A 25,473-nucleotide genomic window follows, 5' to 3' on the forward strand; every position below is an offset into this window, starting at 1 on the left:
GGTCTCTTATATTTTAATTTTCTTGCCCTCAGATGCATTCAATCCAATCTACAGGCATTCTAAGAGGTTGAAACAGTGACCCATTCTCACCCCCATTTGACCCATTGTCACCCCCGATGACGGTATGTAAAGAATGCGAAACAACACACTTTGCCTTATACCGGGCAAATGCAAACATTTAAAGAAAGCAAAACATAACATTTTTGCTTTATACCGGGCAAATGCAAACATTTAAAGAAAACGAGACAACAGATTTTGCCTTATATCGGGCAAATGCAAATATTTAAAGAAGACAAAACATCACAATTTGCCTTATACCGGGCAAATGCAAACATTTAAAGAAGACGAAACAACACATTTTGCCTTATACCGGGCAAATGCGAACATTTGAAGAAGACAGCACATGATATTTAGCCTAATACCGGCTAACATTTAAGGAAGATACATTTTGCCTCATGAATAATTGTCAGTCATTCCATCTTCTTAGTTCTACCAGAATACCATACCCTTTTAAGGTATTAAAACAGCGACCTTTACCATATGATATAGTGTATCTTGATGACAAAGTTCACACATCTAATATTGACAATAATGTATATGTATTTTGGAGATAACATATAATAATGCGTAAAAGAAAAGAGAAAAATACTTGAAAGGAAAACGCAATGAAAGAAACGGCCATATAAAGAAGAGACAATTTATAGTTGGTAGAAAAGATTGGCAAACTCTTAAAAATACAAAAAGGTAAAAGATAAGCTAAGCTTGAATACCGCGAAACGGAGCACCGCGGAATTGTGAACCGCGAAATTATATATACCGCAAAACGGAATACCGCCAAATTGTATAAACCATGAAACAGATTACCGCCAAATGATACAGACCGCGAAATGGTACACCGCGAAATGGTTTACCGCGGAATGTTTTACCATGAAATGTCGGACAACCTCTGGGTCTGTCTCTCCTGCAATGGTCTACCGGATGTGATATTGAAAGTTTCGACCTTCTCCACTTCTTGTCACTTGTAGGGATAATCAAAAATAAAAGTTGCCAAAATAATAACATAAGCATCGTATACAATCAGTTTTAGCAGATTCTCTTTGCGTAACTTCACTATCAGAAACTTAAGGTTGAGTGTATAACGTTGCACGTTGCATAGGTGCTGTACTTATATTTTTTTTAAAATGTTCTACGTAGACTTTTGGAATATACTATACCGACGCAAGTGAAGCAGGCTATTGTTACTATCTTGCAATGGCAAAGATTGTTTTATTGTTCGCCCACACTTATAATAGACTCTGAACTAAACTATCTTAGAAATGCTATAAACCTCATCTTGTGGAGCGTGAATAAATAATCGAATTTCATTTTATTTGAGCCTCTTATGATAATTGTACAAGTAAGAGTACACGCCATAGCAAAACGGATTAGCGGAGCGCGCTAATCGGTTCACCGTGGAAATGGCACGTTGTCTATTGTTCGAAAACAACCTACCAAAAGGCTTCAGAGGCCGTATCCACCGCAGTTTACCTCAACAACCGTTCTCCTACTCGTGGGCATGAAATGACCCCCAAAGAAGCGTGGAATGAAAGAAAACCCAACTCTTCACATCTGCGCGTGTTGGGAACGAAAGCTATAACATAGGGCCTTGCAGCCCAATACCCAGCACCTTTTCTGTCAACTTTTATACGCAGCACTCTTCTGCGCAGTATCCCGCTTCAGGACGAGAATCATCTTACCCTTCTGCGTTACCGTTCTGCGAATACAGTTGACATCATCATCCATGCCAGCGTGAATCGATCTTCCTGGCCTCCGTAGCCTAGTTCACTGCCAACTCCTTCTTCTCAGTAAGTAGGGAGATCTTTCGTTCCGACCCCTTAATTGCTTCCAGCAGGGACCTACATTCCTGCTTTGCCTCTACAACAATGTCGCAGCGGGTCACTACAGACATATTAAGATTCCAGCTGTATTTCACGCGGTTATCCAGAAAGGACATAATCACGTCCAAGATTAACAATTAAATGCATATTATTCGGCAACTCGGCCGTACGAAAACCATTTTTTTGTTAAATATCTTGGCTGACCTTTAAGTGGTCTTGTTGTGTAGAGGTTATCACGCCTATCTAGAGAGTAGGAGGTTGAGGGTTCGAGTCTCTCCAAGACACGTGGATTTGTCAATTTTCGAAACATGTGCTGTGCATATGCACAGCCAAAATATTTAACAAAAACAACACGTCTAAGATGTTCGTGATCAGCTCCATTTTGTGGCATCCGCCCTCCTGGAGCCTTGTTAAAGACCTTGGTCAGAGTGGCGCCATCCATTTTGATCTCCACTGGCGATTCTTCTAACTAACCACGCTCCTCTATGTCGTCTACCCTTGGCAACCTAAGGGGCGCCCTTGAAGCTGCCGCCGAATTCCACTGAAGTAGTCGGTAGCAGGGTTGATACTTGCGTTTTCAGAGCCAGATCAGCGCTAATCAGGAATTATCATCCGAGCCTACTCCCAACCAGTTGGTAGAACTGGGTGGCATGCTATGAGGCCATTTCAGGTCGGTGTCAGGGGTGGCCACTAAAAATCGGGAATGGAAATAATGACTCGGGAGGAAAACTACAAAGCAGTACAGTTCAATCTTATATACGTTATATAGAGAGTTGGCCTTAGTCTTTAAACTTAGAATAATGAATTATTCATTATAGTCCTTGGTCCGCCTTGCAGTGTAGTTTAATCTTGCAGGTATCACATGACCGCTGGACAGCTGCCATTTCCGGATGATGCTTTTGATCCTACTGATGAGTTGCTTCGTGTCTTTGGCCTTCCAATCACCTTCCTATACAATGAAGCTCAGTAGACCAAACACCCTTCAACAGTTTTTGAAACATTTTCACGCTTAAAATTGTCCTCCATTTACTTTTACTTTCTTGTTAGCTTTGAAAAATTGTACAATGTGCGCCGCAGTGCTTCCTGTTTCGACGGCATGTTGTAAACAACTGATCATGTTGGAGTAAAAGTGTGTGGGTGACAACCTTCTGACTATAAGGATTCATTTACATAAGGAAATATTTCTCTGAAAGCATTTATGTTCTCATAGAAAAGTATTAAAGTATTAAAATTCCCGTTTTTTAGTGACCACCCGTTATCAGCCTTGGCATTCAAAACATAGCAATAATAATAGCAAAGTCCATTCACTGAGAACGGCCTTAGTGTTGAGGTCGAAATACGTATCTGTAAAATTACAAGTTACAAGTGGTACAAGTTAATGAGATAGTACTAACTCGTCTTATGATAAGTGAAGACATTCCCCGAAAAAGCTCATCATAATTGTTTATACCTATCATACAAGATGTTTTGAAGATGTCATCAAGAAATGAAACAAAGAGGGAATTGCATCGTACGACGATACTTTATTAAATTGAATACAGTTTGTTGTTTGCGATAATCCTCATGTTTCCTTTGAAATCTCTGTCCAGATTGCTATCAGAAATCAAGGTAGGTGTAGTCCTTAATTTCAATCTATGACAAAAATGACAAAAGCATTAGAATTACTATTCCTGGCCACGCGTATCTGTACCGTTACTAGGTAGCCATAGTATGCACAGCCAAGATATTAAAAAAAAAAAAAATACGTCTAAGATGCTCGTGATCAGCTCCATTTTGTGGCATCCGCCCTCCTTTAACTCTATAAGGATTCATTTACATAAAAAAATATAAGCATTTATGTTCTCATAGAAAAGTATTAAAGTATTAAAATTCCCGTTTTTTAGTGACCACCCGTTATCAGCCTTGGCATACAAAACATAGCAATAATAATAGCAAAGTCCATTAACTGAGAACGGCCTTAGTGTTGAGGTTGAAATACGTATCTGTAAAATTACAAGTTACAAGTGGTACAAGTTAATGAGATAGTACTAACTCGTCTTATGATAAGTGAAGACATTCCCCGAAAAAGCTCATCGTAATTATTTATACCTATCATACAAGATGTTTTGAAGATGTCATCAAGAAATGAAACAAAGAGGGAATTGCATCGTACGACGATACTTTATTAAATTGAATACAGTTTGTTGTTTGCGATAATCCTACATAATATGCGTTTGGGGCAACGTCTTTCTTAGTTGTTACCCATTACGGACTCTAAAAGTACGCATTCCACCAGACCAAAGCTTACCACTAAAACATCATTTTGATCAATAATACATCATTCTTAAAAATACATATTTCTGGCGAACAGCCACTCAGCTGTTTTCAACACTTCTTGTTTAGTATTATATTAAGGGGAAATATCTAAATTTCGTTTTAATTTTCAGCACATTAAATATGTACAAACGAAGCTTTTCAGTAATCCATGCAAGATTTTGAATGAGAAAATTTGTATGGGTTTAGAACCGAATAATGACATGAACAACTGAAAACAAAGGAAATATAATACTTCCGTAACAAAAAATATAGACCAATGTTGGAGGTTTTATCTAAAATTGTTAACAAGAAAACTAAACTCACGAACAAGTTATATAACAAGGGGACTGCGACGGGATCTTTCTAAGCCTTTCCACTGATAGCTGCTCCGGATTGCGGAGTCTTTTCATTCTCCTTTTCCAACTGCTTGCCGAGGTATTCCCTGCAGAAAAATAAGTAACGACAGTTAAGTATGGAAATTTTTCAACTTTATTTATGTGTTTTTAACCCATCTTACAACCTAAGAAGGGTATTAAGATCACTTGAAAAATCGACTTTTTATCCGAGGCTCGGAGACCCAAGTCATGTGTACCAATCAACTCAGCTCGACAAACTGAGCACATGTATATATGTGTGCGTGTGTGCGTATGTGTGTGCGTTACAAAAATGTCACATCAAAATCTCAGCCTTATGTGGAATGATTTGCATGAATGAATTGATTTTGTTTTTGCAATCGGACATTTAGTTTCAGAGATATTTGTGAAATACTAACATTAAGTGCATTTTCAGAAAACTTACAAAACGATTGAGCTCTTTTGGGCATAACGGAGGCTATACCATTGCTATTGAAGGCATTGAATTCTTTGCGCAATCGGACATTGGGTTCCGGAGATTTCGCAGTCGAATATTGTGTTCAATAACTCTGAAATATGAGCGTAAGAGATTCCAGCACAAATATTATGCAATAATTTATATCTGATCAAAGCAAATTTGCAGCCTTTGGGTATTTTTATTGATAGTTGTTAATTTTCCAGAAATATCCCTTTTTACTCTGTGCTTGTGTGAGTGTGTTTGTATGTTTTTATAGGGGAAGATCCATAAAGTACGTCACGCAAAAAATGGCGATTTTCGACCCCCCCCCCTCCCCCCTTCGTCACACTTTTTGTATTAAACCTTTAAAATTTTTGTATGAGTCGTCACGCTGCTCGGAACCCCCCCTCCCCCCTAGGAGCGTGACGTACTTTGTGGATGGCCCCTAGAGGGATGACAGAAGGCCGACCAACTAAACCCACCCAAGTAGCGGAAGGTTACTTGAGTTACCCTCTCTGTTGATACCCTGATCCTGTCGGGACTACCGTACAATAGTACGTCCCCGGGGAGAGGCAGTACTTACTGTACTCGCTCATTCACGCTCACACAGGCACTCGTCCCATAGTGTTCTCTCTAACACAATGAGCACCTCGAAGTAGGTCCCGTCCTGCTCGTTCTTTTTTGTCAACAAATGGGCATAAGCAGGACAGGGAGAAACTTCGAGCTACTTCAAGCTCTCATTGTGCAGCACTCATATGAGTCTTATTTGGATGCTCACTCTTTACGCACCATGTGAGACTAAGATGGATGCTCATCCTGCCACCTGGTTCACACTCTAGCACACTAATTTAAGAATTTAGTGAGCGCTCAAGAATTTAGAAAACAGCGCTCACTAAATTCCCCACACATGGGACTCACTTAGGGTCTCACTTTTGACATGCCATTCGAGGCTGACTTGGGTACTCGCCTCTTACGTCCCATGTGAATCTGGCTTGGGTGCTCAGCTCATTGTACTCTCCTCTGCCATGCCTCGAGATGTCGATAGCGATAGGTACCAACAGTTCTACGCTAGGACCCTCTTACCTCGGCATGTGCAGTCCATGAATCATTGCATATTGAACCGACGATATTTTGAGCAAGCTCCAGGCCTCTAGCGCTCATCCAATCCACCGCCGTGCTGATCGCGTGTGCTGCGGTCAGTGCTACCTCGGAAATTGACTCCCCGTAGACCTCCAAGCTTTTTTTTTGTTGGGACGTAGAACCACTGCGTCCATTGAGTTGAACTGATTACTATTAACTATGTACTCGCATCTTGTAGGTTGATGACCATTTGTCAAGTAAACAACCTAAGACGCGTATTTTCCCAGCCCGCTATAATTGAGTTAATAAAAGCCACTACCTTTCCAGGATTTGCAGTCCAAATATCTCCTATGGGTGCATAAAGTCACTAGATCCACCCTTGTACAATGCATCACCAAAGCAGATGTTCCGAGGTTTCACGTTCCATGTTACAGAAACGACAGATATCATTCTGAATCTGGCCAATATTTTTCAAATGATATCTGCTCGGGCAGTGTCCGGTTATTAGGCCAGTAAAGGAGCAAAGAACTCTCTGCTGAGCTCCAAGAGCTTGTTACGTTCGTATTTTGAAGGTTATTGATTGATTTTCTTATGTGTGCAAACTAAAACAATAACAAACACATTACTACATAATATCGTGCTGCAAGGATCACTGGGTTTGAAAAGGAGAGCATAACTATCTTGTCGGTCACAACCAACACAGCGAAAAAACGTCGTTTCCGTTCGCAACCCACTTGGACCGCCAGCTGTCACAAAATAGCAAAGAAGACAGAGTGAGTTCGTCTGCCACGCTCGCCGCACCGAAGGAGCATCCTGTGAAGGCCTGGATTATCTTGCCGTGCTAAGTCAATAGTGGCCAGTGCGGAAACATAGTGAAGGCCAACGTGTTCGCAAATACGAAGCGGTGCGTTATATAACCGCTAAACATCGATTGTCCCCGAAATAAGACCCCCTACGATTGGTAGAAAAGCCGTTAGCTCTTTGCTGCCGCAAGAAAACGCATGAAGGAACAACATAAATCGAGGTTAGTCATCCATTCGTTCAACAAGGAGCATCCTCTCATCAACTTCCATCTTCTAGGCAAAGGGTTAACCGTCCGGATCTGCGCAATCGGATAAGCTAGGCAGGCAAAAAGATAAAAGCAGGGAACTCGAGTAGGGCAACAGCACCGAACGTAAGACAGCACGGCTTCGCATAGCCAAGTGAGCGAATCAAGGTTAGTGTAGCGCTAAAACATAAATGCGTTGATCTAATCCGTTATGATCTTCGAATACAGGCTGGACACGCTGGCAGCGATGCGGATAATCCGGAAAGAAAAGGCTTGAGTCTGAGGGCGCTGTTTATGCTCCAAGGTGTCCAAATTTCACCGGAAGAATTAAACGGAGACGAAATTCCGACCAAAAGAGCCTCCACTAGGAGTAAGTAGACACAGAAAGTTTCCTATTGTAAAAATGTTGACGTAAGTCGTTCGACAGGGCTCTTGTTTCTGGTGTTGGCTTCGTTTGAGTCACCGTCCGGTCGGAAGTGCTCCAAGGCGCAGTCGAAGAAACGATCTAAGGTGTGGACTAGTCGGCAGGCCACCTCCCCCCCAACCAGTACTTCCGAAAGCAAGAACCGGTGGTTGTGATCCGCAGGTTTGCGAAGCAGCGGTTGGTCGTGTAAACGGGAAGATTTGGTTTGAAGATAGCAGTGCTCGTGATTAGCCCCGTGATGGGGCAAAAAGGAGGAATGGTGTGAAAGAAGAAAAGGAAGGAAGCGTAGACGGTTAGCAGGCATGCAGGGTAGAAGTTAAGAGATGGGGAAAAAGTAAACAACCCTATTAAATAAGCTTTTTATGAATTGAGGCGTTTTTATGTTTGTTAGCCGGTCCGATCTTTGCTCTTTGCCCTCTGACAAGGACGAATCTAACAAGCTTTTCGGTGACTTTAGCATTGGGAATTATATATTTCTCTGATTGAGCACAGTTGGTCATCAAACTTTGTGCTTTCCAGGATTCCAATTCCATTTTTATGGTTTTCCCTCAAAGTTACGTCATCGGCGAAGCCGACGATCTTAACACCAGGAGAGAACTTTAGCTTCAGAACCCCGTCGTACAGGTCCAGGTACAGGTACAGGTTCCATAATACCTGGCCCAGTATTGAACCTTGCGGAACTCCTGCGGTAATAGGAACGCTTCTCTGACCGGCATCGGTTTCGTATAATAGTACACGGTTCTGGGAATAGCTTTCCAAAATCAGATACAGGCCCACCGGCAGGCTAAGCCGGTGTAACAAGAGCGCGATAGCATCCCAGCTTGCGCTGTTAAATGCGTTCTTCACATCAAGTGTCCCTAACGCACAGTTTCGAAAACCTCGCCTTTTCTGTTGGATGGTTAGCGTCCATGTGGGACTTACCCTTGCGAAAACCGAACTGATTGCTTGACATTCGTACCCTCTGAGTACGGAGTCCGCCTGTTGAGGATGATCCTCTCTAGCAACTTGCTCGTCGTGTCTATAAAACAGATTGGTCCAAGCGCCGATGGGTCGTTCGGCAACAACACCAATTTCTGCCTTTTCTACCTTCGGGGAATCTACACTCATCAAGGCATCTCTGCATAGCTAGCCTGGTAATGGTCGGGTTCACAATGATTGCTGCCTTGAGAGCACTGTTCGGAACTCCATCAGGCCCTGGAGCTTTGTTCGTTACCAGGGAGTCACCGTTTTGGCTGCACCCATATTGCCTTGAGGTGCAAGAGGCCAGGGACTCGTGGCTCGGGAAGGGAAGAGTACTTCGATAATCCTCGGCAACCTATCCGGGGACCGTTCGGGGGGTGAAGAGCTCCCTTAGTTTCGCAACTCGAAACACTTCAAGGCGGTCCGCTCTTTTATCCTCGGTGCGGGCACGTTGCATCCTTCGTCTAGCCTTGAGGCAAGTTGATCGAAGGGCACCAATCTCGGCACTCTACCAGTATACCGGGAGTCTGCAATTTCTCGGCAGGGCTTTCCTGGGACCTGACAGGGATCCCCGCTAGATGATCACTATGGGTAGAACCCTCATCCACCCTCCAGTCCAATTCTGGTGCCAGACCAGGACAAACATTTTAATTGGATCTCCCTTGTGGCTGCTGTCGAATCCTACTGGAGTAGTCGCCTTTAATGATCCCAGTGAGGCCATGCAAGTGTTGACACTAACGTGTTCAGAGCCAGATCAGCGCAAGTCAGGAAAGAGCACCTGTCTAGCGTACTGGTTTCGTGGGATCAGACCCCACCGAAGGAAGTGGTTACCCTCCAATACATTTTTCAAACTAAATCTTTCACATGTTGTGCAATTGCACAAATCGAGTCTCAGACATAGTAATTAATTTCCACTCTGGGTGGTTTACCGTGAATGTAGGCAATTAACTTTGATTGTACTTTGTGATTGTATTTTAATTGGAAATTTTCCAGGAATTTCCCTTTTTACTCTTCTTGCACCCTAAGAAGGGTATTAAAATCACCTGAAAAATGAACTTGTTAATCTGAGGCTCAGAAACCCAAGACATAACCAATCAACCCAGCTCGACAAACTGAGCACACGTATGTATGTGTGTGTGCGTGTGTGTATGAAGGGACACTGTAGGTGGATTAAGTCAGGTTTTTAATTTTGGATTAAGTTCAACACATAAAGTATGGAGTCAATTCAAAACGAGTGATCGCCTTACCAGTTGTGCACCATCAACTTCTGGACTGCAAGCAGAGCTTCGTAGCGGACATTAGGGTCGTCATGGCTAAGCAGTTGCATGACCAGCTGTTTTCCACCCAATTGTTCAATGACGCTGGCGAAAAAAGAATGAATTTAAATATCAAATATGATATGCATTTGCTAACGATACTCACTGCTTTCCTCTTGGGTAATGACGAACGTATTCTCCAATGTCGTAGCTGGCAACGGACAACACTAGAGCGTCTTTCGAAGTTTCAAGCAGATGAACCAAAATGCGCAACAGTTCGTAGTTCTTCTCATTCAAACGTTGAGCATTCTCGCGCCAGAACTTTGCCGACTTGTGCACCGGCGACCATTCCAGACGGGCGCTCTTGATCTCCGTGGCGTACTCATCGAACGAGCTCAAGTCATGAACCGAGTTCTGCAGCTTCTCGATGAGGAACTCCAGATCGGCACTGATGTCCTCGTCATCGAAACGGCGCTGCTCCAAAATCTGCAACTGCTTCATGACCTTGCACTGGACCATGGCAATGCAGTGTTCCTTGGCGACCTGGGAATCGTCCGGCTTTTCGATCATGTTGCGGAACACGGCCAGAATGATGCGGGTCACCTTCTCCTTGGCACTGTCGCTCAGGATGTCGGCCAGGATGGGGATCACGTTGAATTTATTCATCTTCTCCGCCAGCAACGGGTTGAAGGTCAAGACCCACAGGCAGAACACCAGCTGATATTGCACCTAAAGGTTTGGAAGAATTAGTTCGTAACTGTTTGCACTATGGGTCCTGTGACTAAATTACCTGGAAGTTCACTCGGGACGACAGGATGCTGATCAGCGTGCTAATGCCATCGACAGTGACGAATGCAAAACGGTACTCGTCGACACGCAGCATCATCTGCAGGCAACGGGCTACCGACTGAATGTACTCATTGTTCTGGTGAGCGACAAATGAAATCCGTTATTTCGTATCTACTATCAAGGGGGATAAAAACACGGTGATTTGGAAGCTGAACGATATTTTGTGTATCTCCATTTCAGTACTGTTATAGCCGAACAGACACAACATTTGTATTATTGTGGGTTATATGCGATTGTTGTAAAGAGTCTACACTGGGGTCGCTTTCTATGCGGATGGATTTTATCAAATTCTCGGTCTAGCTCAATTTCCACATCCACGGCATAAAAAGCGACTACTGACGCCATTAATTGCATTTTGCATTTGCGATTTTGTAATTATTCCGATTATTATTAATATTTTTTTATTTGATTACTCAAGGTATCCGACAATCGAGATTTCCATATGGACTCCGTCAGATTTTGACTTACGTCAATGAATTATGTGGTATGATGAAAGATCATGCCTCTATACATAAGTCATTATTTTTTTGAATATTGTGTCTGCAAGTTGTTGCTCACTACATTGGTAGCCAGTTAGAGCTATGTATGTTATCTGCCCAAAAGAAGATTGTTAAACAAATGCAGCGGAATGGAAGATTCTGACAATGCGAACTTCTTCAAAAATGTACATGAAACAGGAGACGCTTCGAAAACTACCAGCAATAGTATGGTATTTGCCTTTAGGAATGGATGATTTTGGAGCGTTTCAGATGAACTACCGACCGTAAGCGAGACGTTCGGTTCTTCGCCTTCCACTCGCTCTCGAGGCTCGTCTATGACACTCGATATATCGCGATACTTTTCCTCCATATGCTTGTGGTGGTGGGTATACTCATGGTGGAGCAAATGGAACAGAAAACTGTGATGGTGGTGATGATGATGATCATCTCCACCCGCACCACCATTGCTTCCACTTGCACCACCCTGATGAGCGTGATGTCCATGCCCGTGGTGATGAGCAGCTGCTGATTCCTCGGCACGTTTTCTGTCAGCTTCTTCGATTTCTTTCAACAGTCTACGAGCCTACTCGGGGAGAAGTTTTCAAAGTTATCAACGGGTATAGTTCTGCAAGCTAGCAAGCAATTCGGAAACACATTTCAAAGATCAGCGGATCTAAACCTGCCGCCGTGCAATTGAGTTAGTAACTAAGTTCTGTTCAAATGCAGATCCACTGTCACATAGTGATTATGTCGTAGAAAGAACGGTAAAAACAAGCAACATTACTATCAAGAGTTGAAAATGGATGTTGTATCAAGGTTTTGTAACGTTTAACAGGTTTACAAGGGAATTGGCAACCATTATTCCATACAGGAAGGTTTGGAATTGCAAAATCAACTTAGCTTAGGTATAATGAATAAACAGCAATTTTTATACTGATTCCCAATACAACATGGTAATACAGTGGCGACGGAAGGACAGAGCATAGAAGAGGCTTCAAAGTGATGAGAAGCATATGAATCGTGCTATGAATGGCAATCGACGAGTGGAAGCGAACGGAAGTGTTGAGGAATTGTGGCGAGCCTAACGATTTAGGATGAATAGTACTTTTATGGGATAGAACTATTAAGTCACCCTTTTCTCCGACTTGAAATTCTATTACTCGAATGTATTCCAACCAATTAAATATGAAAAAGATTGCATTTTTTTGTGACTCCTTAACACTATTCAGATATTGATTACTTATCAAAGATCTGGTTTGGTTGGAAAAATACCGAAGGACCGGATTTCGGAAAGGACAAAGTGATTGAATTCCATCCTACGCGCCGAATTCAAAAATACTGGTGAACAATCCTTTTCCCTTCAGTCATCGATGATTCACTGTAGCTGAACTAAACTGAACAACACTAAGCGAAGAATAACAAAGGTCAACGAGCGGACGAGCGAATATGAGGTGGATAAAACCTCAACAAAACAGCGTACAAGTAAAAAAAGTATGGAAATCATAAGGCCGCGTTAAGAGCAATTTACTTAGATGCAAGAAAGTAGGAACATGACTCGCAATGATTATGAGAAATACTCATACAAAGCAACAATGCGTCTTCTGCCTCGTATATAAATCTTCATACAACCCTTTATTAGAAATCAGGAAACTGTATTTTAAAACTACGAGTCATTATAATTGTAATTCCTCAAAAAGACCAAAAATATGTTGTTTACTTATATCAAAACAATGATGACATAATTTTACCTCTTCAGAAGAGAGGTGTAGGTATCTACTACTGAGCTATTTCCTGAATAAGCCACAGTAATATAAAAACTTAAAAAATCAATGGTGCATTGTTTGAGCCTATGACAAATGATGACCGCTTATTAAAACAACAAATATGGCAAAAATCTGAACTCAAAAAGTTAGTGTTAATAGCATTGAAATTAATAATTGTTTTTATGAGCGCGTTAGCGGAAGTTACACAATTATAAAATATAAAAATTCTTCCATTGAAATTTTTTTCAGTGTTTCGTTATTGACTGAACTGAAACAAATGGAATAATTTGTATATCTCATAATTAAGCTTTGAAATGCTTAGCCCACAGCCAAGAAGAACATGATCATCACTCTCATCACAGCATTCACTTAAGTAATTGAAACTATTTAATTTGAAGCTATTCAAACAGTGTTAGGATCAACATTTCGTTCAATTCAATATTAATTGGTTATAGGCATTCCAAAGCTAAGATTTCATAGTTTTCCATCATACTTACAGCAACGGTCAGCTGGTCTTTCAACCACTGCAGGTAGAAATGCAGATCGGACTTGGGCATCGATTCCTGACCCCAGCATGCAAGCTTGCCAATGACTCGCGACGCCATGTTGACGATGAACCCGTCCTGGCGGTTCAGCAGATTCAGGAACGGTGCCCACACGCTTTCCTTGCGCTTGTTGGCGTAGTCGTGGAACAACTGCACGCGCGTCCGGTCCTCCTGCAGCAGATCGTCAATCATCACCAGGATGTACTGAATCGTCTGATCCTTGGAAACGTGCGACAGCAGATTCAGGAACGTCTTGGCACATTGCGCCGCATTCTCCTGCAGATATTGAGCCTGGGACTTCTTGTCCTTGTCCAGGCTACTGACAACGGCAAAGTCTTCCTGGGAAATCATCTGGGACTGCTTGTAGGATGCCCAGTTCGGCTTGTTCTGGCGGATGTCTCCTGCCTGCTGTTGCAGCACGCTGGTGGCAGCGATCATATCTACAGTAAACCCAAATGGTACAAAATGATAGTTTGAATAATATAAAATCAATTTATATCCTATTTTTATTAGCATTGTATGTCATGTATAAGATCAAAATGGTCGTTTTACCCCACGTACCCCTACATGTTTAGCATACAAACTCGGTTCAATTTGAACCAGTACAGAAACACTTTTTGTTCGGTTTGGTTGAACCTCGGCTGTCCCAGTTATGTATCAGCTCCATAACATCATAAAGAATGACGATTTTCAAATGGATTTTTAGAACCATTCTCACGGCGAAAGAAATTAAAAAAATGTCACGTGATACCAAATTTCTTAGATAACATATTTAAACCAAAATTAGCAGCTATCCATTCGCATGAGACATTCATCATTTATCCTAATCTGTTGTAGACATAGCAACATATTGACCAAAATATGAAAAATCAGGAAAATCCTATCGAAACTATCGATTTTCCACCCGAATCCCAATTGCCCTGATTGGAAAACAAAACAAAGCCCATCGTCATCAGACTGCGTACTTACCGATTTTATCGTCCGGCAGGGACGACATCAGATCCTGGACCTCAGACATGGTAACCGGCGGGTCTTCGGGGCTGCGATGGAACAGCGAATTTCACAATCACGGGCAAAATTGGACCGAATTGGACTGATTTTCCGATACTTTTCCTTCGAGACCACGAACAACCAGCAGCCAGTGAAAAATCCGTACTCAGCTGAATGTCATATGACTTGCACGCTCATCGAAAACTACACTGAGCTGATGGATTCGTTGAAGGCACGGCACGTCTCAGATGGGAACAGCTCTACTGCTCAGGGTAACCAGATGATTTTCGTCTATTGAATTTTTATGAGCCGGTGACAAGCGTGGTGTCATCATCATCAATTGGGCACTGCACGGAAAGATCTCTTTCTCTTTCGTTCTTCATAAATTTTGACGTTTACTGGCCTTGTTGTTTTCAAATTTCTTTGCAGCAAGAAAGAGACACAGCAGCCCGTGCAGTGCCCTATACACGCTTAGTTCAGTTTACCTATTTATGGGTACTTGATTCACCCATATTTAGGTATAACAGGCATCACCTATATTATGAGTGAATTTTACTAATAAAATCAGTAAGATTAACTGATATTATCAGTAAAGCGGGGTTTACTAAATATGGGTAACCGAAATTCACTCATATATGGGTGAAAAAACCATCTTGTTTTCTAAATGGCATTTCTCGAATATCTGTAACTTTTGATCTTTTAAATATGTTCGAAAGCACATATTCATGCAGGAAACAAAACTCGGCGTCCATTGCGGTAAGTATTTCCCTCCGAAAATTTCATACATGTTTTTCATTTTCGTTCGTCGCTGGTTTCTCTGAACAGGTAACCACCGGATCCCTATCAGCGAGGTGGAAGTGCAAGCGGAAGCAGTCCAGAGCTGACATCTTTTCCAACTACCGTACCGTGTCAGAACCAAAAGCTCGAGAATAACATGAAACTAAAAACCAAAGCCCGGCGGAACCATATCAAAGATATCACGGAGACCGAAAAAACCCTCTTGCCACTTGTTCCACCTCCGCTAGGTCTTGAGGATATTGTGTCGAAAGACTGTGGGATTATTTGGATACCAGTTGACCGCTGCATCAGGAAGCACTTGACTTCACCAATCGTGGAGTGGCATAGGACCTTGGATAGGAGTATGATTTCTGTATTCCAAAAGTGCTACAATTATCATCTGAAGCACTATCAGTTCCGGGTCGGTACCGGTTGAATCCAGATAGCAGATTTTGATTCAGAAGGTTGGTTATTTGGTAAATAGAATGTTAAGAACTTTGTTTTGATTTATATTTTTTTTAGGTCTTTATGGATTCTAATAACAAAGCCTTGTAGGGCAATTATATATATAAGTTAAATCACGGGGATTCGAACATGAGTTTTTAAAAAAAGAACGTCTACTCTAAATCACTGTTAAACCAAGAATGATAATTATATTCAATTCTACTTAGAGCTAACCTATGTAACTGAATACTAGCTGACCTACACTTTCCGAAGCCTGTCCAAGGGTCGATCACTGTTGTCGTCGTTGTCCGGATGTTATTTTGTTGATGCCGCAGTTTATCGTCAAAAGGTAAATGTGCTGTAGGCTGTTATGCGTTTGCCGGTCGCTCACGTGGTTGTTGGGGTTGATGCTTTTTGATGATTCGGGCCAAATAGTGTTTGTAGGATGTTTGGTGTTTTATCGTTGCCAACTTGATGTGACGTGGTGGGTTGGTTGGTAACTGCTCCCCCTTTAAGATCGTATCGTCCCGATACGATTATTGGAATGGTTGTTGAACGTCTCCTGATAATGATGTGTATGAGGGTAACAAGGAGCACTGAAAGGATACTAAAAGTTGAAAGGCCTACACTGGTGTAGGTGTATTTGATATTCCCGTTTTCTAAGTCAGAAAGTTTCTGACGATTATGGATATGCAACTCATGTAGCTTTTTGATAGTCATATCTGGCTCGAGGGTAAATTGCTCGATTTTGATTCCATCCAATGGGATAATAGTTTGGTGTGGTTTATAGCTGTACGCTGAATTGCTGTATGTACAGTTATTTAGGGTCACTGAGCAGTTGGAGAAATATATCAAAATGTGCCCTTCAAGGTTCTGTTGGAAACGTTGCAATTTGTTGACATTTCGGTTAACGATGAGTTTTTCACAACAATGTAGTTTTCAGTAAGCCTTTTAAGATCCTTGTAGTTTTTGGTGGGTTTGGTAAATGAGCAATTACCTGGGATTCCTCTGAGTATCTTGGAAAAGCAATCATCTTGAGATACATCCGCTAAGTTATCCTTATCGCATAAAGCGTTTTGTCCTACAGTACGGCATTCCGATTTGAGTAGAAAAGTCTTGTTGAGTCCGATGAGTGCAGATGATGAGGGCAATTCGATGATTCTTCCGTCGATTGGTATAGGCTCCATAAGGATTCGATTGAAAACAGTAGATTCTAACTGTGGAATAAAGATTATGAAGTATAACTTTTGGTTCCTAAATACTGAGCTAATCCCTAACATTTCATAAATTTGATCAGTGCTTTGAAAGGTAATGTTATGACTCTCGAGTTTTTTCTCTAATAAGGCTGAGTTCTGATTTTCCTAAAATGTTTTTAGAAATTACGTTAAGGTTTGCTAATTGAGAAGTTTCAAAATAGACTCTAGTTCTTTTTTCTATTTGCTCTAATTGGTAAGTTGTTTTGAATGTTTGGATGAGAAAAGATACGTGATTAATTCCTGTGTTATTATTGATGCCCCGTTTGATATTTATAAGTTCTCTGGTTATAATAGTTTGTTGGTCATTAAATGTTTTATCATTTTATTTATCTGATTCTCGAATTTCCTGTTTAACCTAATCTGAAGATTGTTTTGAGATATTAAACTATTTCCACTAACTTTCAGATTCTGGATTTCTTGGTCTATTTTTACAAGGTCATTATCATCAAGGTTACCTGTTAACAATTTAATACTTGACCCTAACAAGTTAAATGCTCCTCTTTTTAATCTCCTATGGGGCAGTAAGTTTTCGTAGAGCCTCAAAATGTCATCAAATTTGTTGGATAGCAAAATAGTCAAATCTTTGAAGGTGTCGAAATGCGTGAGTCCTCGTATAATCTTGTCGATGTTATCCAACAACTTTTGGTATTGGTCGAGATCTATTTCATGATATAGTCTGTCTTGTCCTTTGGTTATGAAACAATGTCCTGTTGTTATTGTCAGTAGTCCTGGATTGTTCGAAAGGTCCTGTATTTGTATAGTCTGCGTCTGCGTGGTCTTCATAATGGACAGTGGAATTATGATGGTTAAGATCAGCATGGTTTTCCTAAAAATAGAAATAGTAAGCGTTATTTACGAATTCTTTTAAATTATTTTTATGTAATTTTGCGATTCGAGTTATCTATGAATGTTTTGTTTCTATTCTGGATAACTTGAACCGCATCAAATTTTTTCTTGGTTTTACATTTGATTCCTTGCACTTTGTGGAACACTTTCTCGTTCTCCTGCAATTCAGGTTCCTCTTCTCTATTCTGATTGTGTTGATCTAGATCCTTTTTCTGGGTTCGTTCCAATTGCATGACAACGTCATCGTATATCTTGTTTCTATTTGCCAAAATTTGATCCATATCAAGTGGGCGTTCTTCACCATCTTTATACCAAAGAAAATCTCTCTGGGCTTTAATTTTGTTGCCGTGTGGATTGTTCCGTTATACAGAGTGCAAGCAATCATGTAAACTTCTTGCTACTTAAGTCATTATACTTATCCTTGATGCACCTGTAAATCTCAGCGAGAGTACTATGAAATCTTTCGACTATACCGTTAGTCTCGCTACGATTTACTGGTGTGAAATAAATTTGAATCCGTAAATCTTCTAACAGTCCCCGAACCTCAATGGATTTCATTGCTGGTTCGTTGTCTGAGATGATTAGCTGTGGCTTACCGTGGGTGCTGAAATATTTTAAAAGCGTTTTCCTGATGTCCTGGATATTCCTACTAGCTAATGGCAATATGACTGCAAATCTGGAGAATTTGTCTACTATTGATAGAAACATGTTTGGTTGGGATATTAGTATGTCTAGATGAATGATTTCTAAAGGTGCTTTTGGAATGGGCGATTCCCATGTTTAATCTTGTATGGTTTACGCTCATATTTATTTTTGTTGCACGTTTCACAAAGTAAAATGAATTTTCTAATATTTTTGCTTCATTTTAGGAAAGTAATATTTTCCTGCCAGTTCCTTAAAATTTTCCCAAATTCCTCTATGTGAAAGTTCGTGAGTTTTTCTAACCAACCTCGTTTTGCTCTTCCAAAGTTTGTACGTCTTCCAGTAAAATTTGAGAAATCCTGACTTTAAGAATTTTATTCCTGCTGAAATAGTTTTGTACACGACTTGAATGGTAGGAATGACTGACTCTGGACACATAATGCAGTTCACCTGTTTGGGGTTCATGTATTCTTTGAAGATGTTGATTAGAGTAGGTACGCCAAACGTGATTCTCGAAATTGTTCGCCTAAAATGCAACGCTGCATTGCTCGGAACCCATCAGGCCCTGAGCTTCCTCAACCTATCCGGGGATCGTTCGTGAAGAGCTCCTTAGTCTCGCAACTCGAAACACTTCAAGTCGGTCCGCTCTTTTATCCTCTGTCTTGAGGCAAATTGATCGAAGGGCCACAATCTCGGCACTCTGCCAGTACACCGGGAGTCTGCAATTTCTCGGCAGGGCTTTCCTGGGACCTAACAGCGATCCCCGCTAGATGATCACTATGGGTAGAACCCGCATCCACCCTCCAGTCAAATTCTGGTACCAGATCAGGACAAACGTTACGTCAATACATGACACGACTCCGTTCCTTCTGAACGTGCTAGCGGAACCCTCACTGCTGAAGCGTTAAAACAAATATAGTATATTAACAATATAGTCCACTTCGTAAATCCCCATATATTAGGCAAGAGACAGCACATTCACACCATTCCGACCCCAACGACGTCATCTCGGCGCCGTCACCCACGCCCTCTTGGGCCAGTTTCCTATAGTCCGTCCCATTAGCTTGCGCTACGGATTTCAGAACCCAGATCATCTCACCGGTCTTAGTACGTCTGACGCTTCGCACGTCCTGACACAGCGCCGAAAGATTTTTGGCCGCCCGCATCGATTCAAGGACTTCGGCGTACCTATCCTTATCAGTTTTCATCAACAAGGCTCGGCGACCACCCACATCCAGGCTTGCCAAAAACTCCTCGCCGAGTAGAAAATGAGCAAGAGCAAGCGTTTTTGAGGAGAAAGAAGCATCAAAACTCACAACATTGTGCATCATTAAACCTGAGCTTTGGTCGCAAAACAAGAGCGAGTCTATCTGTTCATCTTTTCTTGTGGTGCGTCACCACTTACAACACTCACACTCAAAACAGCCTCCAAGATTTTTTACATACAACGCGTCGCTCCGAGGCTCAATGAATGCTTTTCGCCCGACGCCTCACTCACATGTGTTTTTATTTGCTTTTCCTCACTCTGCGTTTTGTACTCTGCTTTTTACGCTTCCACTCAATTGTGAGGATGCGAAGGCAGCATTTGCGATGATGATTTTATTTTGACTCCCAGCGGAGGTGAGGAGTTTTGTCAAGCCTGCCCACATCCAGGGTAGCGCCCGCCCAGCGTGCTGATATGGCTATACCCCAATATCCCATCATTGCTGAAGGTGCTGCTAGTTGCAGCCTCCTTCACTTCGCTCTTCGCCTCCCTGGGAGGAGACCTCCTAAACCCCCTTGGCAAAGGGTTACCACCTCCATGTTAACTCGCAGAAATCCAAAGAATTATTTTTGATTTACTCATTTTATTGATCTCCTTGTGGTGCTGTCGAACTTACTGGAGTAGTCGCTCTTAATGATCCCAGTGAGGCCATGCAATGTTGACACTAACGTGTTCAGAAGACGCGCAAGTCAGAAAGAGCACTGTCTAGCGTACTGGTTTCGTGGGATCAGACACCGAAGGAAGTGGTTACCTCCAATACATTTTTCAAACTAAATCTTTCACATAGTTGTGCAATTGCACAAATCGAGTCTCAGACATAGTAATTAATTTACCTGGGTGGTTTACCTGAATGTAGGCAATTAACTTTGATTGTACTTGTGATTGTATTTTAATTGGAAATTTTCCAGAATTTCCTTTACTCTTCTTGCACCCTACGAAGGGTAATAAAATCACCTGAAAAATCAACTTGTTAATCGGAGGCTTAAAGACCCAAGACATATGTACCAATCAACCCAGCTCGACAAACTGAGCACACGTATGAATGTATCTGTGCGTGTGTGTATGAAGGGTCATTGTAGGTGGTTAACAGGTTTTAATTTTGGATTAAGTTCAACACATAAAGATGGAGTCAATTCAAAACGAGTGACGCCTTACCAGTTGTGCACCATCAACTTCTGGACTGCAAGCAGAGCTTCAGAGGACATTAGGGTCGTCATGGCTAAGCAGGCATGACCAGCTGTTTTCCACCCAATTGTTCATGACGCTGCGAAAAAATGAATTAAATATCAAATATGGCATTTCAACGATACTCATCGCTTTCCTCTTGGTAGATGAACGTATTCTCCAATGTCGTAGTGGCAACGGACAAACTAGAGTGCTTTCGAAGTTTGCAGATGAACCAAAATGCGCAAAGTTCGTAGTTCTTCCTATTCAAACGTTGAGCATTCTCGCGCCAGAACTTTGCCGACTTGTGCACCGGCGACCATTCCAGACGGGCGCTCTTGATCTCCGTGGCGTACTCATCGAACGAGCTCAAGTCATGAACGAGTTCTGCAGCTTCTCGATGAGGAACTCCAGATCGGACTGATGTCCTCGTCATCGAAACGGCGCTGCTCCAAAATCTGCAACTGCTTCTGACCTTGCACTGGACCATGGAATGGAGTTCTCGACCTGGGAATCGTCCGGCTTTCGATCATGTTGCGGAACACGGCCAGAATGATGCGGGTCACCTTCTCCTTGGCACCGTCGCTCAGGATGTCGGCCAGGATGGGGATCACTGAATTTATTCATCTTCTCCGCCAGCAACGGGTTGAAGGTCAAGACCACAGGCAGAACACCAGCTGATATTGCACTCCAAAGGTTTGGAAGAATTAGTTCGTAACTGTGGACTATGGGTCCTGTGACTAAATTACCCGGAAGTTCACTGGACGACAGGATGCTGATCAGCGTGCTAATGCATCGACAGTGACGAATGCAAAACGGTACTCGTCGACACGCAGCATCATCTGCAGGCAACGGGCTACCGACTCGAATGTACTCTCTTGTTCTGGTGAGCGACAAATGAAATCCGTTATTTCGCATCTCACTATCAAGGGGATAAAACACGGTGATTTGGAAGCTGAACGATATTTTGTGTATCTCCATTTCAGTACTGTTATAGCGAACAGACACAACATTTGTATTATTGTGGGTTATATGCGATTGTTGTAAAGAGTCTACATGGGTCGCTTTCATGGATGGATTTTACAAATTCTCGGTCTAGCTCAATTTCCACATCCACGGATAAAAGCGACTACTGACGCCATTAATTGATTTTGCATTTGCGATTTGTAATTATTCCGATTATTATTAATATTTTTTATTTGATTACTCAGTATCGACAATCGAGATTTCCATATGGACTCCATCAGATTTTGACTTACGTCAATGAATTATGTGGTATGATGAAAGATCATGCCTCTATACATAAGTCATTATTTTTTGAATATTGTGTCTGCAAGTTGTTGCTCATACATTGGTAGCCAGTTAGAGCATGTATGTTATCTGCCCAAAAGAAGATTGTTAAACAAATGCAGCGGAATGAGATTCTGACAATGCGAACTTCTTCAAAAATGTACATGAAACAGGAGACGCTTCTGAAAACTACCAGCAATAGTATGGTATTTGCCTTTAGGAATGGATGATTTTGGAGCGTTTCAGATGAACTACCGACCGTAAGCGAGACGTTCGGTTCTTTCGCCTTCCACTCGCTCGAGGCCTCTCTGACACTCGATATATCGCGATACTTTTCCTCCATATGCTTGTGGTGGTGGGTATACTCATGGTGGAGCAAATGGAACAGAAAACTGTGATGGTGGTGATGATGATGATCATCTCCACCGCACCACCATTGCTTCCACTTGCACCACCCTGATGAGCGTGATGTCCATGCCCGTGGTGATGAGTAGCGCTGATTCCTCGGCACGTTTTCTGTCAGCTTCTTCGATTTCTTTCAACAGTCTACGAGCCTACTCGGGGAGAAGTTTTCAAAGTTATCAACGGGATAGTTCTGCAAGCTAGCAAGCAATTCGAAACACATTTCAAAGATCAGCGGATCTAAACCTGCGCCGTGCAATTGAGTTAGTAACAAGTTCTGTCTAAATGCAGATCCACTGTCACATAGTGATTATGTCGTAGAAAGAACGGTAAAAACAAGCAACATTACTATCAAGAGTTGAAAATGGATGTTGTATCAAGGTTTTGTAACGTTTAACAGGTTTACAAGGGAATTGGCAACCATTATTCCATACAGGAAGGTGGAATTGCAAAATCAACTTAGCTTAGAGGTATAATGAATAAACAGAATTTTATACTGATTCCCAATACAACATGGTAATACAGTTGACGGAAGACAGAGCATAGAAGAGGCTTCAAAGTGATGAGAAGCATATGAATCAGCTATGAATGGCAATCACGAGTGGAAGGAACGGAAGTGTTGAGGAATTGTGGAGCCTAACGATTTAGGATGAATAGTACTTTTATGGGATAGAACTATTAAGTCACCCTTTCTCCGACTTGAAATCTATTACTCGAATGTATTCCAACCAAAATATGAAAAGATTGCATTTTGACTCCTTAACACTATTCAGATATTGATTACTTATCAAAGATCTGGTTTGGTTGGAAAAATACGAAGGACCGGATTTCGGAAAGGACAAAGTGATTGAATTCCATCTTCGCCGAATTCAAAATACTGGTGAACAATCCTTTTCCTTCAGTCATCGATGATTCACTGTAGCTGAACCAAACTGAACAACACTAAGCGAAGAATAAAGGTCAACGAGCGGAGAGGAATATGAGGTGGAAAACCCTCAAAACAGCGTACAAGAAAAAAGTATGGAAATTATAAGGCCGCTTAAGAGCAATTTACTTAGATGCAAGAAAGTAGGAACATGACTCGCAATGATTATGAGAAATACTCATACAAAGCAACAGCGTCTTCTCCTCGTATATAATCTTCATACAACTTATTAGAAATCAGAAACTGTATTTTAAACTACGAGTCATTATAATTGTAATTCTCAAAAGACCAAAAATATGTTGTTTACTTATATCAAAACAATGATGACATAATTTTACCTCTTCAGAAGAGAGGTGTAGAATCTACTACTGAGCTATTTCCTGAATAAGAAGTAATATAAAACTTAAAAATCAATGGTGCATTGTTTGAGCATATGACAAATGATGACCGCTATTAAAACAACAATATGGAAAACTGAACTCAAAAGTTAGTGTTAATAGCAATTAATATTTGTTTTTATGAGCGCTGGAAGAAGTTAATTAAAAATATAAAATTCTTCCATTGAATTTTTTTCAGTGTTTCTTATTGACTGAACTGAAACAAATGGAATAAATTGTATATCTCATAATAAAGCTTTGAAATGCTTAGCCCAAGCAAGAAGAACATGATCATCACTCATACAGCATTCACTTAAGTAATTGAAACTATTTAATTTGAAGCTATTCAAACAGTGTTAGGATCAACATTTCGTTCAATTCAATATTAATTGGTTATAGGATTCCAAAGCTAAGATTCATAGTTTTCTCATCATACTTACAGCAACGGTCAGCTGGTCTTTCAACCACTCAGGTAGAAATGCAGATCGGACTTGCATCGATTCCTGACCCCAGCATGCAAGCTTGCAATGACCTGGACGCCATGTTGACGATGCCGTCCTGGCGGTTCAGCGATCAGGAACGGTGCCCACACGCTTCCTTGCGCTTGTTGGCGTAGTCGTGGAACAACTGCACGCGCGTCCGGTCCTCCTGCAGCAGATCGTCAATCATCACCAGGATGTACTGAATCGTCTGATCCTTGGAAACGTGCGACAGCAGATTCAGGAACGTCTTGGCACATTGCGCCGCATTCTCCTGCAGATATTGAGCTGGACTTCTTGTCCTTGTCCAGGCTACTGACAACGGCAAAGTCTTCCTGGGAAATCATCTGGGACTGCTTGTAGGATGCCCAGTTCGGCTTGTTCTGGCGGATGTCTCCTGCCTGCTGTTGCAGCACGCTGGTGGCAGCGATCATATCTACAGTAAACCCAAATGGTACAAAATGATAGTATTGTATTGTAGTAATATAGTATTGTATGTCATGTATAAGATCAAAATGGTCGTTTTACCCCACGTACCCCTACATGTATAGCATACAAACTCGGTTCAATTTGAACCAGTACAGAAACACTTTTTGTTCGGTTTGGTTAACTCGGCCGTCCAGATAGTATCAGCTCCATAACATCATAAAGAATGACGATTTTCAAATGGATTTTAGAACCATTCTCACGGCGAAATTTAAAAAATGTCACGTGATACCAAATTTCTTAGATAACATATTTAAACCAAAATTAACAGCTATGAGACATTCATCATTTATCCTAATGTGCTGTAGACATAGCAACATATTGACCAAAATATGAAAAATCAGGAAAATCCTATCGAAACTATCGATTTTCCACCCGAATCCCAATTGCCCTGATTGGAAAACAAAACAAAGCCCATCGTCACGATGCGCTTATTGATTTTATCGTCCGGCAGGGACGACATCAGATCCTGGACCTCAGACATGGTAACTGGCGGTCTTGGGCTGGATGGAACAGCGAATTTCACAATCACGGGGAAATTGGACCGAATTGGACTGATTTTCCGATACTTTTCCTTCGAGACCACGAACACCAGCAGCCAGTGAAAAATCCGTACTCAGCTGAATGTCATATGACTTGCACGCTCATCGAAAACTACTGATGGATCTGCTAAGGCACGACGCTTCAGATGGAAAGCTCTACTGCTCAGGGTAACCAGAAGATTTTCGTTCATTTGAATTTTAAG

General features: G+C 41.6%; 1 protein-coding gene, 1 long non-coding RNA gene and 1 pseudogene across 3 annotated transcripts; 1 reads left to right on the forward strand and 2 right to left on the reverse strand.

The window, feature by feature from the left end:
• Window positions 1-4,018: 4,018 nt before the first annotated feature.
• LOC134213836 (V-type proton ATPase subunit H-like) lies at window positions 4,019-14,583 on the reverse strand. Of its 2 annotated transcripts, XM_062693232.1 has the most exons (7): window positions 14,356-14,583; window positions 13,339-13,826; window positions 11,362-11,661; window positions 10,541-10,675; window positions 9,917-10,479; window positions 9,742-9,855; window positions 4,019-4,614 (listed from the first exon to the last, which is right to left on the reverse strand). In XM_062693232.1, exons 1-7 carry the CDS (start codon window positions 14,402-14,404, stop codon window positions 4,536-4,538), a joined length of 1,728 nt encoding a protein of 575 aa, XP_062549216.1. In that variant the 5' UTR covers window positions 14,405-14,583; the 3' UTR covers window positions 4,019-4,535. The 2 variants fall into 2 exon arrangements, with proteins under 2 accessions (XP_062549216.1, XP_062549217.1); XM_062693233.1 differs by lacking the exon at window positions 11,362-11,661 and having other exon boundaries at window positions 14,356-14,578.
• Window positions 14,584-14,932: 349 nt separating this feature from the next.
• On the forward strand, window positions 14,933-15,978 carry LOC134218295 (uncharacterized). The gene is made up of 3 exons (XR_009981301.1): window positions 14,933-15,132; window positions 15,202-15,617; window positions 15,676-15,978. It is a non-coding gene; the product is annotated as an uncharacterized LOC134218295 (long non-coding RNA).
• A 4,778-nt stretch (window positions 15,979-20,756) lies between these two features.
• Window positions 20,757-25,212, reverse strand: LOC134218296 (V-type proton ATPase subunit H-like; annotated as a pseudogene).
• Window positions 25,213-25,473: the final 261 nt, after the last annotated feature.

Source organism: Armigeres subalbatus, chromosome 2, assembly GCF_024139115.2.
Source record: "Armigeres subalbatus isolate Guangzhou_Male chromosome 2, GZ_Asu_2, whole genome shotgun sequence".
In the NCBI taxonomy this organism is placed as follows: domain Eukaryota; kingdom Metazoa; phylum Arthropoda; class Insecta; order Diptera; family Culicidae; genus Armigeres; species Armigeres subalbatus.

Excerpts from the sequence above, each read along its gene's own strand:
- LOC134213836 (XM_062693232.1), bottom strand. The coding sequence starts at position 14,404 with ATGTCTGAGGTCCAGGATCTGATGTCGTCCCTGCCGGACGATAAAATC. Across the intron at positions 13,827-14,355 it reads CCTGCCGGACGATAAAATCG|ATATGATCGCTGCCACCAGC; the intron begins GTAAGTACGCAG and ends GGTTTACTGTAG. Across the intron at positions 9,856-9,916 it reads CATTACCCAAGAGGAAAGCA|CGTCATTGAACAATTGGGTG; the intron begins GTGAGTATCGTT and ends TTTTTTCGCCAG.